The sequence below is a fragment of the Peromyscus maniculatus genome, chromosome 8 (assembly GCF_049852395.1).
Source record: "Peromyscus maniculatus bairdii isolate BWxNUB_F1_BW_parent chromosome 8, HU_Pman_BW_mat_3.1, whole genome shotgun sequence".
Classification (NCBI taxonomy): Eukaryota; Metazoa; Chordata; class Mammalia; order Rodentia; family Cricetidae; genus Peromyscus; species Peromyscus maniculatus.
In genome coordinates, this window is record NC_134859.1 from 104,169,906 (window position 1) to 104,189,092 (window position 19,187).

Below are 19,187 nucleotides of genomic sequence, written 5' to 3' on the forward strand. Positions count from 1 at the left end.
GGTAGATTACTGAATCTACTCTGAAAAAAAAAAAAAGATACAGAAATGGTAGGAGGCCGGGCGGTGGTGGCGCGCGCCTTTGATCCTGGCACTCAGGAGGCAGAGCCAGATGGATCTCTGTGAGTTCCAGTCAACCTGGTCTACAGAGCGAGTTTCAGGACAGACTCCAAAACTACACAGAGAATTCCTGTCTTGAACAAAAGCGCACACACACAAGAAATGATAGGATAAAAGGTAAAAGGGTAGATTATTGAATCTACTCTGAAAAAAGGAAAATACGGATGTGATAAGAAAAAAAAGTAGATTATTGAATCTACTTTTAAAAAGCAACTACTAGTTTTTTTGTTTTTCCAGACAGGGTTTCAAGGCTGGCCTTGAATTACAGAGATCTGCCTGGTTCTACCTCCCGAGTGCTGGGATTAAAGGCGTGCACCACCGCCACCCAGCGCCAACTACTAGTTTTAAATATTTTACATTGGATTGGATTTTTGTATACTGTATACAAATTTTGTATATTGATACAAATTTGAGATTAATTTTGTTAGAACATATTGTACATATGTTTCTACTCTTGTTCAAGGTATTGTACCCTATACAGCTCATTTAACAATGTAATGCAAATTGCTAGTCCTTGAAAGTTATTATTATCAACTATTTAGGATATAAAGAAATGCAGGTTAGTAGTTAGTCACCTATTACAATGGATCTTGTCAGGTTAGGTATGTTTCCAAGGTCAAACAGAGATATGTGTTAGATAAACAGGCCATCTTCAAACACTTCAGAGATCTATAGAATTGGCATTTAAGATGTTTTAATAACATAAATACTTTTTTTTTAATGACCATGAGACATGTCTATACCTGGCAGCACCAATCAATCTACTTCAGAGAAGATGGATGGGCATCGAAGAAACTCCTTATGGAGTTTACTTTCTTTGTGGCAAGTTAGCCACTGGGCAAGAAAATGCCCTTGCCTCGACTGCTGACAGTCTGCTGTCCAAATGGGCAAGTAGGGCACAAAAGAAAGGACTGCCAAACTCTGCCAAGACCAGGTAGGACAGCCCTTCAGAAAATCCTGCTTCACAGATGAGTCTGTCAGAACCTTGCAGAGGAACCTTGGGTGACTGTCCAGGCAGCCAGCTGTTTCTGTCATTTCTCATATTTTTTGTAAGTTGATTGTGTGCACGTCCTGCTTTCTTAGGTAATATTTCCTTTTTGGGTCTCTGAGGGAGTTGAAGACTAGATATTTATATAGTTTTCCTTGTTAACAAATTCAGAAAAGAAACTCACTAACCAGTGTATAAGTTTGTATAAGTTTGAAAGACATTAAAAGATAGTTTTCAAGCCGGGCGGTGGTGGCGCACGCCTTTAATCCCAGCACTCGGGAGGCAGAGACAGGCGGATCTCTGTGAGTTCGAGGCCAGCCTGGACTACCAAGTGAGCTCCAGGAAAGGCACAAAGCTGCGCAGAGAAACCCTGTCTCGAAAAACCAAAAAAAAAAAAAAAAAAAGATAGTTTTCAGTTGGTAATGTAAGTTAGGATAGAAAATGAATTAGGTACAACTTTTGGATTCACTAAAAAAGGACAGATAATGGAGTATTTTCTATGAATTTGTTAAATGTCTATGGACTGGACATTGTTAATGTAATTCTTGACTATATATATATATTATATATACTTATTATATGTACTTTTCTTATATCAGTTATAACCTTCTGCCAGGGTTCCAGAGTGGAGCAGAGAGTAGCTGGGAAAAGAGAAAGAAGGCCCTGCCCCGGCTCTGAGGGACCCTGGGGAGATGTCCTGCAGACACGGGAAAGCATCAACAGAACAAAAAGTAGGTGCTTTTTCCACTCCCTCCACAGAGCTGCACCACGCTGGAATTCTCTGAAAGAATTTTCCTAAGTGCAACAGGTGTCTCCAGCCCTTGAGAAGCTGGGTCAGGACCACCATGAGTTCCTGGCATGAGTCCAAAGGGCAGCTGGATGTGATGACAGACTACACGGAGAATCACATGTGGCGGTGACACTGTGGGACAGCGCCGTTTCAGACAAGGTCCTCTGAAAGGAGCCCCCAGAGAGGGAGGAAGGCCTCTGATTTGGGGGATAGAAAAGGTATACAAAAAAGGCAGCCAAACTCCTCTTAGGCTGAATCTTACATGGGTTCAAAGCTACTTTTGTTGAGACAGGTTGTTCTGGACTTGCTCTGTAGACCAGGCTGGTCTGGACTCAAGAGATCCGCCCGTCTCTGCCTCCCAATGCTGGGATTAAAGGTGTGCGCCACCACTGCCCGGCTACTTTCTAGAAGAAGGACCACCCGGCCCCTGTGGGTGCTGCTACACCTTAGTCCCCAATGGTCCCCAAGTTCCCAGCAGCCCACTTGCCATCCTGTCCTCGAATGTCTTGACCATGATGCCGTCGGGCAGGGAGGTGGCCAGCAGAGCCATCTCCTTTCGTACTGTGCTGAAGAACTTCTTGGCTTCTGGAGGCTGGAACTCGATCTTCTTGAAGGAGTGGTTTGCTGCAAGGAGACGAGAGTCAGGCCCTGCCTGACCCAGGCCCTGACCCAGGCCCTGACCCTGACCCTGACCCAGACCCAGACCCAGACCCTGACCCAGACCCAGACCCTGACCCTGACCCTGACCCAGGCCCTGACCCAGGCCCCGACCCAGGCCCTGTCAACTCCAAACCCACACTGTCCTGGGAGCATGACCTGGACAGTTGCTGCCTGAGAGATTGCAGATGGTGAAGGAGCCCAGGTACCCCCACTACTACCCCCCCCCCCCGGGGCAGGGGACAGGGGCAGGGAGAAGGGCGCATACGCCACTTGGCCTCCAGGTGTGTTGTAGAAACAGGAATTCTGGGGGATGAGGAAAGACGACAGCCATTCAGGTTGACTCACAGGGTGCAAACTCCAGCACAGAGAACACCTCGCCCTTGGCACTGGTGAAGGTGACACCAGGTTTTCCACCACACTGTTGACAGAGCACAGGAGTCTCACTGGGCCACTCGGCCTTCACTGGTGACTGTGCCTCGGGTTTGTCTTCCTTGCGTTCTGTGTCGGGCACCGCCTCCATCTTCTCCTCCTCAGCGATGGCCACATTGTCTAGGGTCTTCTTGAGGTTCTCCTGGAGCTTCTTGATGTCGTCCAGAAACTTCTTCTCCCGGGTCGGCTTCTCAGGCTCCACCGTGGGAGAGGTGGGGGACCCTGTGAGCAGCTGCTCCACAGTCATGTTCTTGAGGCTCTCCAGGATCTTGATGGCCTCTTTCAGCTCCCGGAAACTCTTGGGAGGCCCATCCTTGCCAGCTTTCTCCATCAGCCCTGCCACGGGGGCAGCCATGGCCACGGCTCCCTGGATGGCAGCTGTGGCTGCCTCTTCACTGATTACCACCCCCTTGTCCTCCTCAGGGGCAGCCAGCTGCTCTGGGGGTAGGATGGCCAGGTCTTCTATCTTGGGGTGCTCGTCATCTACCAGCCCATTGTCTGTCTCCCAGCTGTCACTGTCATCTTCCCACTCATCCGAAGACGCTCCACTGGTGCTGCCTTCTACCGAATCGTAGTCCGACTCCTCGATCTCAGACTCGATGTTGTATAAGTGCTGGGGGCAGAAGACAGCAATTCACACACAACTCTGGCCCTTTTCCTTCCTGTGGACGACTCACGGCGGCCTCGGTGAGCCCCTCCCCTCTTCTCTGCCCTCAACTCTGCATCTGAAGCCCTGTCCATGCTACAAGATTCCAGTTCTCTGCAAGGGGCCCTTTGCCTACCTTCTAATCCCAAGCTGTACACGAAGCCCAGTTAATGCGTGTACCACCTTCTCTCAGGCTCTGGGCAACGAGGGGCACAAGGAAACCTCAGCAAAGCCAGCCCACCTCCAGCACTCAGGCCAGGTGCTAGGGTGGATGGTCTTTGTGGGCGGCACTAGGAGAAGTAGGTAGCCTTACTGGCAGGCAAAGCAGGTGCACTAGAGTTGGTCACACTGTGCCCTGCTCTCCCCTAGAATGGCTGGCTGCCAAGGTGAGGGACAAACCATTCTCTGCCTCCTTGGCCCGCCCTCTTGTGTGTACCAGGAAAGGAAAGTTGGACTATGCATGGGGTCAGCTGAACTGGGGCCCGCCTTTTCTCCCTCTTCCTTATCTGTCAACAGTTATCCTAGAAACAGTGGCAGGAAATACCCTGCACGGCTCAACCCGGTATGTGAGGAGTCTAGAGCAATCTAGAAGTGTGGGAACCTCACACCTGTGGGATCCAGTTCCTGGAGCTCATGTGCGAAGGCTAGAGAGCCACCTTCAAGGGCAGCAGCAAGCAGCCCGGGAGAGGCCAGGGCAATCCCCGGCCGGTGGTCAGGCTCTCGCCAGCCTTACCTGTGGCAGGATGATGGTTTTTGAGTTGTCAGCCCACACCACTTCCACCTTGCTACTGACGTCTACTCGGGCCACCTGGCCCACTGATGGCTGAAGGACAAGGGGACAGAGTCAAATGGGTGACAAGGGATGACGCCCCAGGCTCCTCATCCCTGGCCTGGCAGCAAATACTAAGTGGCCTTCCCAAGTCTGCAGCAACTCTCTCTGCACACGTACTGTCCTGGCCTGCCTGGCTCGACTCCTCCCAGCGTGGGTACTGGGCCTTCAGAGTTTGTTTCGACCCTCTGTCTAGAATCTGTCTCGTTGACCTCTCCCAACATCCCCACCTTTTGCTTCAGGTCTAGCTCAAGTTCCACTTCCAAACCTGCCTAGACTCTGCTGCTGCTGACTGTGACTCCTCTAGGGAATGACTTGCAGGGCCCAAGAAGCCCAAGGCCTGCAGGTGCCCGGGCTGCCTGTCTCTGATGCAGGCCATGCCAACCATCCTGGGACACGGAGTTGTAAAACTTTCAGGTCTTAGTGCCTGCAGCCACCTGGTGGCAGGGTCAGGCACTGCAGGCACTGCCCAGAGCATGAATTTGGCGAGTATGCCTACCTCATCCTCCTTGGGCAGAGCCCCGTCCTCAGTGTTCCCAATGCGGATGACAATATCAGTTGTGCGGAAGCGAAAGTCAGGGTGGTCAGCGATGTCGTAGACACTCACATCCTCCTCCTCTCCAATGAGCTGTGGAATAAGCCAGGCTGGCATGAGCCGCCGGGGCCTCACCCTTTCCGCGGAGCCCATCCAATGGAGGCAGAACGGTAGACTCACCTCCACGTCATCCCCACTAGGCCGCAGTTTGAACCACTTCACCATGCAGGTACGGCCAACATGGTCCCCGGACTGCACCACACCATAGACAGCAGGGTCTGGGCAGCTCTGGACTAGGGAAACCAGAAGGGATTTGACTGCCTAAAAAGCCCTGGGATGCCTGCCTGCAACCACACTTCAAACCACAAAGGCTCCCCTGGCCTGTTAAAGAGAGGACTTCAAAAGGTACTCAGAGGCCCCAAGTCCTATCCCCACTGGCCCCTGGCCTTGTCTAGAGTGTCCCATTGGCCACCCTGAGGCTTAGCACTACCTCGCTTGTCCACCACAAAGTCTCCGGGGCAGAATTCGTTGTTGTCCAGGTGGTGTACCGGGAAGAGGTCGTTGGAACGGATGTTGCATTCCACAGAGCCGTCCTGCCACATCACGTCAGCTGAGGTCATTGTAGTCACCACCTCCACGGCCACCCTGCAGTGCGGGCCCATGAGAAGGTGACCTTCCATCCCTTCCAGGCCTGAGTCTCAAGTGGGCAGGGTAAGAGTCTATTGTGTGTAAAGCTCACCTGTGCCCCAAGCGTGATACGTTCTCTGGGGCCAGTACCGTAGGGAGAACTGGGGCAAACGTGGTCCCACAAAGCCACCATCCCACACCACTCTTTCCCTGTTTACCAAGGCCTACCCTAGCCACCACCTCCCCCCTACCCCCCACCCCCGGGATGGGAGCACCATGAGCTCTTACAAGGCACCCAGAGCTACTGAGTACATATGTGAGCCCTGAGATGGGCTCTTCCCTGGGCCCTGCAGGATGAGGAACACTGGGAATTACCTGTCCCCAGGCTTGAAGTCACGCGTAATCTTATTCTTCTTTCTCTTGTGTTTTCGCTTCAAGTTTTTGATGGACAAGGGAATGCTCTTTTTGCGACCAGTGCCGCTGCCGCTCTGGGAGGAGGTCGTCGAGCTGGCGGAGGAGGTCACTGAGCTGCTGTCATCTGTGTCATCAGCGGCCTCGTCGTCGGCATCCTGCTCTGCCGAGTGCAGCCCGTCCTCTGCGCCCTCCTTCAGCAGGAAGGGGGGCAGTGGCTCGCCGGTCTCCTGAGGCTCCTCTGGCCCCTCGTCTTGCATCTCCACTGGGCTGGCGGACCCGTCAGGCTGCTCCTCGGGGCTGGTAGACCCTACTTCACTCTTGGCTCTGGCTTCCCCTTTCTTGTCTGGGTCCTCCATGGAGTGATCCCTAGGGCACTGGGTATCTGGGGCGCAGGACATGATCCTCACAACCTGTTTCTTCAATAGGCGCTTCACCTGTGAGAGCAGAGCAGAGGAGAGGCGGTTGTGGAGTGAGGCAGGCAGGCCCACCCTGGCCCTGTCTTGGGGAGTAGAGCTACAACCACCTAAGTGGTCAGCAAGGGTCCTCATGGCTGCCCCCCAAGGCCTAGAGCCCAGACCCACCTTGCTGGCTGTGGAAATGGCTCACGGCCAGTTCCATGAGTGCCCACACCCACCCACCTCAAGGACATACCTTCTTGGCCATAGAGCCCTCCCCCTGGGCGCAGTTTTTTTCTGGACATTCCCAGGCAATCTTGGCCGGCTCTACCTTGGCTGGGAAGACATATAGACAGCGTTCCCCAAGCTGCCGCTGAGCATGGTCAAAGCATCCGAGACGCTTCACCCTGAAGAGAAAAAAATGGGAACTTGGATGGACTTCTGAGAGGCCGGTGGGATGCTTGGCCCTCTCATGCATTTATGGCCCAACCAAGACATGCCCGGGATGAGTCCCTGGGTTTTGGGGTAGGGGCACGCTCACCTGCCTAGGTTTTCCTGAGTGATGACAGAAGGTGGGGGGCTAACGCTGTCCGTGCCCCCAGGGCAGAAACTCTTGGTAATCCACGTGACTTTCAACTCCACAACCTGAACCTGGGGACAGTTGAGTGGGACAGGGGTGTGGTCAGAGGTGGACTTTCAAGGTCTCCAGCACCACACAGATACACTGTGGCCACCCACGAGTTAGGAGTTGAGATCCCTCCACTCTCCCTGAGCACTGCAAGGGGAGGGATGTCTGCCAATCAGCCCCCACGACTAGAACCTGGGCTGCCCCACGCTCCAATCCCTTTCAGGTCAGCAGGGTTTGGGTCCTGGGGAGCAGGTTGGAGGGAAGCAGCTTAGCCCCAGGGCCTAGAGCTTATGACTCAGCCCTCACCCCACCAGTTGGGCCCTTACCTCCTCCACCACCACACGGAACTTGCTTTTGGTGCTGAGTACAGGCTTGACCCCCGAGAGCCACTGGACACTGGAGAAGATCTTAGCAGGGCCAATGAGCACTTGGCCTGGGTAGAAGCCATAGGAGTCATCAAAGAAGAGACCCTGAAGGGTCGGGAGCAGAGGAAAATGCACTTGAGTAGGAAGGAAAATGTGCTTGCCTTGCAGGAGGACCCCACACGACATGGCCTTCCTGAAGCTCCCTGAAGCACAGTCTACAGAGGATACACTTTCCAAGCCTGGTTGGTACAAACTGGGGGCCCAGGAATCATACACTAGGACCAAAGCTCTAGAAGCAGTGGCACACACACACCTGGGTAATCACACACCCCTAATACACTACACCTCCGTGTGCTGTCTGCTGGCCCATCCGGCTGGCCTAAGCGACTGTGTACTGAGGCTGAGAACAGAGCCACAACAAACGTGGCAGCACACCTGCAATCCTAGCACTCGGGGGGGGGGGGGGGGGGGTTGTGCTGGAGGTTAGCCTGAGCTACAGAGCAAGACTGTCTCAAAAACCAGGGGCTGGCTGCTCTTGCAGAGGACCCACCAAAACCCAACTTGTGGCTCACAATCACCTCTAATTCCAATCCCAGGGGATCTGACACCTCTTCTTGCCTCCATACACTCCTACAAACACATTCTCTTTCTGATTCGCTCATACAATAAATCTTAAAGCACACCCCCAGCCCAGTCAACCATCCAAACAAAATGACTAACACAACTCAAATACAGTGCTAGTATTTGCTTCCGGCCCTGCCCAGGCCTCCAGCTGCTCTGGTGCACACTGCCCCCGCCCCTGCCTCACAATCCCTTGTCTAGCCTCGGACAGTTCTCATGCCTAAGCAGGTGAGGAACAGAGCAGGGTGACCCCTCTGATAGAGCATATGTACCGAGTCGCTGACATGTGGACAGACATCATAGAGTTTGGCGCCATCTTCTGTATTCATGGAGCACCTGAAACAGAGGACAGAGGCTTGGTCTCCACCAGGGCACAGTATGCACCAACACCAGGGACCAGAGGCACCAAGACTTTATAAACATGCCCTAAAACACACCATTTATCTTCCACCTACAGCTTAGCCCAGCCCCACATCAATGCCTGCCACCACTAACACACGCAGAACAGAGCACCAACCCTCAGAGACACTTAGATGGCGTCATACTACTAAGCTCAGATAGTCCCAAACCTGAGCTGTAGCAGGAGATCACAGAGTTAGCCTGGGGTACAGGTCACTGTCCTGGACCACACCTGACCCCATAGCTCCTGGAGAAATTCCCGTGCCACTCTGGAACAGGTAGCCATCCCCAAGCCGACACCTACCTGGCACCGTTGGACAACTTGAGGATGATCTGGTTCTTCAAGTCATAGACCTTTCCAAGCCAGCAGTCATAGGCGATGTAGTCTCCATACATGAAGGGCTACAGACCAAGGACACAGGGCAGTGAGCAAGAGCACAGGGCCTGGGATTTTCTTTCTTTACTGTGCTAAGATGTAGAAGGAAGGTTCTAGACAATTTATTTGCACTGCATCCCAAGCCCCTTTCCAGTGAGTGGGCAGCAGTAGTGTGTGGACTGCCTAGGAGGTGGGAGTATCGCACAGTGGCAAAGGAGACAAAGCAAAGCCAGGAGGCGGGCGTGCTTGGGAGGCGGGCTTTGTGGACAGAGAGCCTTGAATAAAAAGGTCAGTTCACCATGGACACTGAAGGCAGTGCTCTCACTGCTGAAAAAAGTGTTCAGCAGACAGAAGCCAGACAGACCAAAGAGCTTCCTAGTTTGGGACAATTAAAGCAAAACATGTGATGAGGGAACTGTACTATAAGGCGTAAAATAAAACAGAACTGGAGTATATACTCATATAAAAATGATAAGGAATGAACAGGGCAGCAGGCACAGCTCTTCCATACAGAAGAGCTGTCAATCAATACAAACGAGGAACGATGGCCTCGGTCACCATGTGTGACTGTCAGAGTGGTGGTCCACTTAGGTGGCAACATGCCCAAGGATATGGCTTTCAGATGACTATCTGACAAGGATGCTATCTGTGGGCGATTTCTCTATGGGATATAGTTACTCACAAGGGTAATATAAGGGTGATGTAAGAGGGCTTTTTTTTTAAACAGTAGAGTGCTGTGCAGACCAACCAGACCTGAGTGCTGAGGGAGTCCCCAGTGGCAGTGTAGCTACTGGACATAAAGCCCGGGGGCAGCTGGACGGGGCATCGGGCATGCTGGTAGTGAGTTTGCATGTGCTGTTGAAGGTGAGGGTCACAGTACTAGAAGCATCGCTGTCCAGGATGGAAGAGAAGACAGACTGGGGAGGATTGATCCCAGGTGGAAAAGAAAAGGAAGAACTAACAAGCAAATAAAAATGCCAGGGGTCTTCCTGAACGAGCTCAGGGCCCAGAGGGAAAGGACGCTGTTGGGATGACTGAACAGTCAGAGGCTTGGGCAGAAAGGTGGCGTCGTTGACCCCTTGTCTAGTGAGCAGGGGTGCTGTACATGTAGCTTTCTTCCTAATGGTTCAGGAGACCAAAGGCTAGAGGGAGGTGCTGGACGGAGATGACCAGAGTAAGTGGGAGGGTGAACAGCTGTAGACACCGGAGCAGGAGGAGGACGCACACGAACTAAAGTTATTAGTAAGACTAAAGTCATTGACAAAAATAAATTATTTAAAAAGAAACCTGTTTTGTTGTTATTTATCTTTACGTGTATGAAAACTTTACTGCATGTGTGTTTATGTGTGCCACGCGTGTGCCTGGTGCTCTTAGGGGGTCAAAGGACAGAGTTGAATTCTCTGGAACCATAGGTCGTTAGCAAGAACAAGTGCTCTTACCTGCTGAGCCATCTCTCCAGCCCTCTTGTTTTAAAAGTTAAGTGTTAGATGGAACTAGAGAGATGGCTCAGCTCACAACCATCTGTAATTCCAGTTCCAGGAAATCCAACTCGTTCTGATACCAGATATGTAAGTGGTACACAGACCACACGCAGGCAAAACAGTCTTACACATTAAGCAAGCAAACAAATGTCAGTGTTAGGTGAGAAAACAAGTAAAATAACCACACTCGTCAGTGACTGGTGCTAATGCTGAGGAAGAGCACACCCTGACCTCATGTCTAATAGCTCACTTGCAAGAGCGACACTGAGGATGCCAGGAGCAGGCTGGCTACAGTGAACAAGCACTGTGCCATCCAGCCAAGATGAGAGCGAGGTCACTTACCCAGATGTGTTGGAGGTCCTTGCTGTTGACAGGGTAGATGATGCAGTTGGTGCCAATGAGCTTGACAGCACAGTCAATGTTGACATCTATCACCGTGCCACACTGACTGTCCTAGGGGAGGGAGAAAGTTTCCCACAAGGCTGCCATGGCACACCCCACCAAGATAGTCCCAAGAGACCTCCACTCCCCAACCAGGCAGCTTTCCTCCAAACAAGAGTGGGAGCAGAGAGGCTCAAGACTCAGGATGGGATGGGGACAAGAGACTCACGGTTGAACGCATATGGCGGACCACATCCCGGGGTACCACAGACCGGTCCTCTAGTTTCAGCTGTAAAGAAAATGTGAGTGAGAGACACGCAAACAGCAGATCTGAAGGCAGAATGCATTCTACCCAGGGTTTAGCTCATTCTACAAAAGCAAACATCCTGATGAGTAAAATCCTTCTCCAAGTGCCTGCCCTCTGACCCTGGCTGATCAGTGCTCAGGACTGGGTGGGGGACTGGCATGACACTGGGCTGTGGCTGGTACCCTGAAGCCAGCTATCACTGGACACCACCCTCCTAATCTGGGTCACCCTGCCTGCCCAGCTGCAGCATGTTCCTTATCTGTGGCATTGCAGAGCCTGTCCTGATCCCTGAGAACCCCCAACATCTGCCATCTACTGCTACCAAGCTGCTGGACGGCCTCCGACAGCCCAGGCAGAGCTGGTTCTCTGCCAGGCTAGTTTGTCTCCTCTGTTCTTGGGTCTCCAAATCTGGACTGCTCCCTGCCACTCCTCTGCTGTAAGTGGTGGAGAGCTCAGCATCTCCCCTCTTCAAAGACTGACAACTACATACACACCAGGAAGAGCTATCCCCTCAAACTCCACCCATCCAGTACCCCTAGCAAAGGGCTCTCCTCTCAACTGTGAAGGATGATTCTACTACAAGGTCACCGATGCTCTGGCAAGGAGAGCTAAACAAACTCCAGAAGTAGGATGTGACTTAATGGAGGCAACGGACCACTGCCAAGCAGGAATGCAAAATTCCCATAGGGACCCAGGACCTGTTCCAGACAACAACAGCCTTGTGATTGGTGCTAAGAAACATCAGCCTGCTGTCTACATGTGCACATGGCACCTCAGCAGCCAACTCTGGGCACCTGTGACAGGATCTAGGAGGCCACAAAGAAGCACTGACTTGCACATGTTCCAACAGTTGCTGCAATCACCCATTGCTGCCTGGCTGCCTGGCCCCTGGGACATAGGCTGAGGTCTTGAAAGGCTCTTCCCTCCTCTGCTTCAAGGCTATGAGGGGTATGTGAAGAGGCCAGTGCCCCTTTCTAACTGTGAAGGTATTTGGTGCTGCCCCACCCTACCTCAATTGCCCCTTAGCTTAGAGGTCACAAAACCACCAATTAGTGGCCTAAGCCATAAAAAACAAACAAACAAACAAACAAACAAACAAACAAACAAACAAACCCAGAAGCTGCATTTGGGAAATTCAAGGGGTAGAGGGCCCTTAAGAAGAGCTTTGAGCTGAGTCTGCAGATCATGTTCCTGGTGGCCTCTGTCAGATCCAGGCACTGCTAGGAAGTAGGGGAGGCCTACACATGTACAGGCCTTCACTGGCATGAAGCAGAGACCCTGTATACCAGGAGAGATCCCATAGGAGAGTGACCCCCCCCTTTGCTTCTCGGCTCAGAGTGTGGCTCTCCACCTGGAAACTGTTCAGCTCTTCCGATCCTGCCATTACAAGGAGCTCCATCTCCCCAGAGACCTACTGGCACCGGGAGCAGTGGGGAGGAAGACAGTAAAAGGGGGTGGGGGTTACCATGTGCCACTCTCTTGGCCTTGCCAGTCTTGAAAGGGGACAGGTAAGGCTCTCTATCACCCTCTGTGACTGTCTCTCTGCTCTGCAGCTTGGGTAGTGGCGCACCACACAGTTCTACTCAATGCCCCTTCCCTTTCCTTCCGTGCCCTAGCATGGGCTCTGCTTCTCAATGTCCCCGGTTCTGTTAGGTCCCGCTGTGGCTCTGAGGAGCTTCCTCTGCTCTGCACTCTAGATCCCAGGCTGGTTTCTGGATACTGCATGTGTTACCCTTGAGGTGCCCAAAACTCCATGAAGTACACATTACCACCACCCTAACTGTCATCAACATTTTTGTTTTGTTTTGTTTTTGGAGACGGTTTCTCTGTGTAGTTTTGGTGCCTGTCCTCAAACTCAGATATCTGCCTGGCTCTACCTGGGATTAAAGGTGTGCACCACCGCTGCCCGGCACTGTCATCAACATTTTACAGGTAAGTAAGCAGACACACAGAAAGCTACTCAAGGTCACACAGCTCACAGAAGCTACAGAGCCTGGGCCTGAACTCGGCAGCCCTGCTCCTGTTTTTTCTTTCTTTCACTACACGACACGTATCCCTCCCAAGAGCTGCAGAGACAGGACAGAGTAAAACCTATCTCCAGTGGGTCCACACGCTCCATCCTGAAAGGTCAAGTACTTAAGTCACAGGTGCCAGACATCACCAGGAAGTGAACACCAGACTGCACTACACTGCACACGCTTGAGTAGAAAAGGGGATTCTACTGCAAAATGAGAGCTGTGGGACAAACCCAGGTCCCTACCTCCAGTGAGTGCCCCGAATGCTGCCATCACAACACGGTCACCAGAACCAGACTTGAGTGGGAACCTGTAGATTTTAACTGTCATAGCCTCTAAAGTGCTCAGCAACTCAGAGTTCGCCAGCTAATGTTTAGCATTTCCTGGAAAGCATCGGTGAACAGACGTTTTGGAAGAGCGGGAGAGAAGCCATGACACCAAATGTTTGGCTCTGTGTAGGAGGAGTCATGGCTGGTGTGAAATAAACATGGGTCACTTTGGGTACATGTAATGGAACACGGCAAGGGGCAGTCTCATTGTCTCCTCTGGAAACAACTCAGGGCCATGCTGTGGAGGAGGGAAGGAGGCTTTAAATCATCCACTGTCCAAGTGTGTGTCCAGCCTCTGCTCTGCCTGGCTCCAGCTCCAGGGCAGTGAGGGAAGCAGAGCAGACACAGGCCAGAGACACACACACACAAAATGCAACAAGGGGGTTATAAAGAGGTCACTCTGAGGTGACATCTGACCACAGACCTAGGTAAGGCAGTGAGCTTTCCAGAGATAAGAGCAGCCTTATAGATGCTGGGCAGTGTCTGGAGACTGAGAGGTTACTCAGGCCCTAGGAAAGCCCATCCTGAGCAAGGCAGAAGTCCCTGTGGGCTCTGAGCCAAGGTAACACACTGGGACCATCTGCCTGTTGGCAAGGGCAAGAACTGGGTCTGTGATTTTCAACTGGGAGCCACTCCATCTTCTCACCCAGGGACATCTGGAAATGGCTGCTGATATCCTAGGCTGTCACACATGGCAGAGGCTGTTGGGGCCAAGTTTGTTCTACGTCTTCCGATGCAAAGGACCGCTCATGCCTGTGATTGATCAGCAATGTCCAGGCTGAGAAACCTGAAGCGGCACAGGACACTGGGAAACAAGCTGGGTCAAAGGTCATCTCTACTACCTCATCTGCACCCCATTTATTGTGGCCCCCCATTTAAGACAGGGTCTCACTGTGCTTTGGCTGGTCTAGAACTGACTTTTTAGACCAGGCTGGCCTCAAACTCAGATGCCTCTGCCTCTTGTGTGGATTAAAGCTATGTGTTACCATATCATTTACTTTTTTAAACTGACATATAAAAGCTATACACTAGGCTGAGGAGATGGTTCAGTGGGTAAAGTCTGATGTGCAGACATGAGGACCCGAGTTCAAATCCTCAGTCCCCATAAAAAGCCAGGTGCACTGGTGTCTGTAACCCGAGTCCTGGGCAGGGGTCAGGGACAGAGAGAAGTGGATCCCCAGACTCCCTGGCCAGCCCGACTAGACAACAGAGTAAATGAACTCCAGATTCAGGGAGCTGTTTACAAGCAAAACAGGACATGGAGGGGCTGACAAGAGGGCTGGTGGGTAGGGGACTTGTCACCCTGACAACAAGATCCACTCCCACATTCCACATGGTAGAAAAGAACCAACGCGCTGGGTGGTGGTGGCGCACACATTTAATCCCAGCACTCCAGAGGCAGAGGCAGGCAGATCTGTGAGTTCGTGGCCAGCCTGGGCTACAGAGCGAGATACAGGACAGGCTCCAAAGCTACACAGAGAAACCCTGTCTCAAACAAACAAACAAACAAAGACAGGAAGGAAGGAAGGAAGGAAGGAAGGAAGGAAGGAAGGAAGGAAGGAAGGAAGGAAGGAAGGAAGGAGAGAGGAGAGAGAGAGAGAGAGAGAGAGAGAGAGAGAGAGAGAGAAAGAAAGAAAGAAAGAAAGAAAGAAAGAAAGAAAGAAAGAAAGAAAGAAAGAAAGAAAGAAAGAAAGAAAGAAAGAAAGGAAGGAAGGAACCAATGCTTGAAAGGTGTCCTCTCCCATCATGTAAGTGCCATGACACATTTGTTCTCCACCCCACAAAATACACAAACATGGCTAAACAAATACATATAAATAAGCAAGAGGGTCAGTGATAATGGCACTTGCCACCAAGCCTGACAACCTGATGGAAGCCAGATGGTAGAAGAGAACTGATTCCCACATGTGTCCTCTGACCTCTATACATCTATCATGGTATACAAGCATCATACACAGACTAAACATAATTGTAAGAATGTTACGATTTTAGTATTTATATGTATCTCTGTTTCTGTGCACACGTGTGCAGTACCCATGGAGACTAGAGGAGGGTGTTCAGTCACTTGGCACTGGAGTTACAGGCACTTGTGAGTTGCCTGACATGTGCGCTTAGAACCAAATTCAGCTCCTCTGGAAGAAGCCATCACTCTTAAAGGCTGAGCATTTCTCCAACCCATTTTTCTTCAAAAACAATTAAAAATAAAAATTCACAGGACTCCCCAGCACCACATGGCAGATCACAACCATCTGTAACTCCAGTTCCAGGGGATCCAACATCTCTGGCTTTCTGGGCAGGGCTCTGCACACAAGTGGTGCACATATACACACACAGGCAAAACAACCAGACACATCAAACAATCAAAAATAAATGATGATGACAAACGAGGACACCTGCTGCTGACCTCTGGCCTCCACAGGCACAGGCAGGAACGAGTGAACCCACATCCACTCATCCATCACAACTGTACAAATGATGCGGAGAAGGCCGAGGCCAGCAGTCCCAGGGAGAAGGTGCTGCTGTAGAGCGGGCAGGCTCTGTCCTCCCTGGTTTGGGCTCCCAAAGGCCCATTGCCAAAGAGGCCACTCCCGGAACTGCCTCCCTGGGCTGTACTTTGAGCATGAGCTGTCCTGCTCCCACTCCAGAAGCTCATTCATAAAACTGACCTTGGTGGACCACGTGCACTAAAGATTTCCCACATGAAATTCTCCAAGACTGAAAACGGGAAGCTAAAGAGAGACGGCTCCAACTAACGGGGCTCTTCAACAAGGCGGAGCTGCCCGAAGGCCACAGGAAGGGCGATTTAAAATTTTTATTTTAATTATGTGCATATGAGTACATCTGTGCGTGGGCATGTGCACATGAAGGCAGGTGTCCACAGAATCCCTGGAGTTATAGTTACAGGCAATTGTAAGTCATCTGACATCAATACTGGGAACCAAACTTGGGTCCTCTGCAAGAACCATCTCTCCATCCCCACAGAAAGCATTTTAATGGGCCTAAACATGCACATCTCAAGAAGAGGAGGTACCAGCCACACCACTGTCAATCATCTCCTGTCAAAACCAGGGAAAGCCAAAATGAGAGAAGCGACCATGCCTCAGTCTCAGATGAGATGTTCCAGATTCCTGGGGGCAGGGGTGTCATCAGGACTGGGTCTTTCATTTACTTGGGAGCTGGAATGCCTAGCGCCATTTAAGCTTCACACCCACTGCAGCTTGCTAAGTGTTCAAGGATAAGTAGCATCCCTGGTGAGTGGAGAAACAGGACAGTTTAGAGTGGACCCTGTTTGACTTGTATTCAAAGAGAGAGGTAGGTTTCCCACCACTGACTGAGCGAGACCACACCGAGACGGAAGCTATTCACCTGGCTAAGACTCCAACCAGATGCGTGAAGGGAACACTCCATCAGACTAGCATGGAAGCTTTAGTCCCTATTTGCTACTTGCCAAGGAGGTAAGTAAGCCACCTCCTCTCCACACAGCCTGAGTTGGATCTGTGTCCTAGACACACCGACGAGGAGAGAAGGAAGGACGAGGAATGGCGTCTAAAGGTGGACATCTGCCCAGCACGTCCCTCCCTAGCATGGTCAGACAGTGGTCGACTGAGGGTGTGGAGGAAGCCTTGCTCAGCCTATCGTAGACCCTGGTGAAGGTGCCTCTGGATCTGTTGTCCCCGAAGGACCTCCTGCTTTTGCCTGTCCCCACTCCACAGCACACTGTCCTACCTCACTGAAGGACCGGTCCAGCCTAGCCCGCATCTAAGTGGACTGGGAAGTCCTCATGCCAGACCGAAGAGTTCCTTCTTCTGTGGACATCTGAAAGTGTTGGAAATCCTACAACAGCAGTGGTTTTCAAAGCACAGGTCATAACCCATTAGTGGGCGGTCACGGGCAGCATTGGAAAGAAGAGGAAGTATCTGGATGCACTACATACATGCAGGAGGGATAGGTGCTGTTCTGAGAAAGCCTTTTCAGTTATGTGTGATAAAGACACACATGTCCTGTGTCACAAGGTAAACTGGTTATTAGGGCCCACTGTCAAAAGTTGGAAAGCTTGAGAACTCGAAGAATCCTCATGCCCAGCAGAGGAAGAGACATCCTCTCACCAGCAACAAAACAAGCATCTGGATGTCCAAATTTAAGACACCCCCACCCCCCACCCCGGAAATGTATAGTTCTGGCCTTCCTTAAAACATCCCTCCATCAGCTACAGTGGTAAATGCAGAGGCAGCAGAAAAACAGGGCTTCCTGTTTGGGGGAACCAGGCCCCTCTTCCAGTGTCTTCCCAATTCCACACTAGAATGGGCATTTGACTGGTCAGGGATTCCGGCTTGTTCCAGAGTAAGGACTTTCTCGGAGCAGTTGACCTCCATGTGGCTCAGCTGGTGGGAACAACTCAGCATCAGCTCCTCCACGTGAGGAGAGAAGACTTGACTTCCACAACATACTTTCTTGGCCAGAGGGCCTAAGGGAGAGTGGAAGGAGGAAAGCGAAGAAACGCAGGCCAAATGTGGTGGTGTGCGCCTTTAGTCCCAGCACTTGGAAGGAGGAGGAGGAGTTCTGTGAGTTTGAGGCCAGCCTGGTCTATATTGTGTGTTCCGGACTAGCTGAGACTAGATAGTGAGATCCTGTCTCAAAAATAAATAGTTTAAAAAGCATTTGAATTATTATTGTTGGCATCTTTGGCTACAACATTCCAAACATGCTCCAGGAACCACCCTATAGAAGCTCTGTGAATGCACAGGCTGGGGTCTACAGAGTCGGTCAGTAGCTTTTTGAATGTTTCCTATAGATTCAGGATGATACAAGAAGATAAACACAAGGGGTAGCATTTACTAGTAGAGTCTAGCATGCCTAAGGCCCTGAGTTTGATCCCCTGTGGAAGGCAGGAAGTACAGAAAGTAGAAAGGATGGATTAGACTCAGAGAGTATCTGATGAGGAACAATGAAACTGCACCTCAACATTTCAGGACTGAACCTGCTGCTAAGCTGAGTACCATGAGATTCCTGTTCTAGACAGCAGGAGGAGCTAGGCTGCACAGGACCCGCATCCTTGATATATTGGAACAGGGCAGACACCCCACTGCAGGGCAATCTGGTCCCATCCTTTCCCTGGGGACCTCTGTTCTCATACTGCAAGACAGGCAGCCCACAGTCAGGAGTTATGTAGCAGGTTGTGGCATGGGACACAATGGCATCACTGCCTGGGGATCTGCAGCAATTAGTTACCAGCTGGGCTGGGATAAGCTAGGGGTATAGACTGTTGAGGGGACAAAGAGTGGACTGCATCTAGCTGCCTGCTAAGAGAAGGAAGGCTGGAAAAGCTAAGCCTGGAAGACAAGAGGCTGGTCTTTACAATGCAGTGTTTAGATGGTCAGCACAGACACTTGTGGCAGAGTTGAGAGCAAAGAATGTGCCATCAAAAGGAGCGGGGCTCTCTCTTCCAGAAGTAAAAATGCAAAGTTGAAAAGCAGCCAGGCACGGTGGTATGCACCCGTCACCTCGGCACACAGGAGGCTGAGGCAGGAGTCATGACTTGGGGGCTAGGGTACGATGCCACACAGAGACTGTGTCTAAAAACAAAACCAAAATGGGAAAGAAAGAGGAGGGCCCATCACAGAAATAGCAGAAAGGTCTGTATCTCTTGAAGCTATGTTCCCCAGGACGAGAGGAGCTAGAGGGCCAGGTTGAGTGCAGTGAGCAGAGCCTGTCTGGGCAGACTTGTGTGGAAGGGCCCACCTCTCAGGACCCCCAATAGCATCACTTGCTTTACAAACACCCACACTAGCCATTCCCAGGACAACGAAAAGAAACCACCTTGGGCATGTTGGTGTCCCAAGGGAACAACCGATCTG

At 51.5% G+C, this 19,187-nt stretch overlaps 1 protein-coding gene across 2 annotated transcripts in view; it reads right to left on the reverse strand.

Annotated features, from left to right (window-relative positions):
• Positions 1 to 19,187, reverse strand: part of Ube2o (ubiquitin conjugating enzyme E2 O) — a 46,456-nt gene that overhangs the window by 2,756 nt on the left and 24,513 nt on the right. The window contains exons 2-15 of one of the 2 annotated variants that reach the window (XM_076543783.1): positions 10,911 to 10,970; positions 10,643 to 10,753; positions 8,748 to 8,845; positions 8,317 to 8,380; positions 7,385 to 7,528; positions 6,972 to 7,081; positions 6,762 to 6,837; positions 5,997 to 6,469; positions 5,485 to 5,639; positions 5,175 to 5,287; positions 4,959 to 5,087; positions 4,364 to 4,453; positions 2,901 to 3,597; positions 2,383 to 2,519 (exon numbers count right to left, since the gene is read on the reverse strand). In XM_076543783.1, the coding sequence (XP_076399898.1) occupies positions 2,383 to 2,519; positions 2,901 to 3,597; positions 4,364 to 4,453; positions 4,959 to 5,087; positions 5,175 to 5,287; positions 5,485 to 5,639; positions 5,997 to 6,469; positions 6,762 to 6,837; positions 6,972 to 7,081; positions 7,385 to 7,528; positions 8,317 to 8,380; positions 8,748 to 8,845; positions 10,643 to 10,753; positions 10,911 to 10,970 (2,457 nt within the window). Of the gene's footprint in view, positions 1 to 2,382; positions 2,520 to 2,900; positions 3,598 to 4,363; positions 4,454 to 4,958; positions 5,088 to 5,174; positions 5,288 to 5,484; positions 5,640 to 5,996; positions 6,470 to 6,686; positions 6,838 to 6,971; positions 7,082 to 7,384; positions 7,529 to 8,316; positions 8,381 to 8,747; positions 8,846 to 10,642; positions 10,754 to 10,910; positions 10,971 to 19,187 lie in introns of both variants that reach the window. The other variant, XM_076543782.1, reaches the window with a different exon arrangement.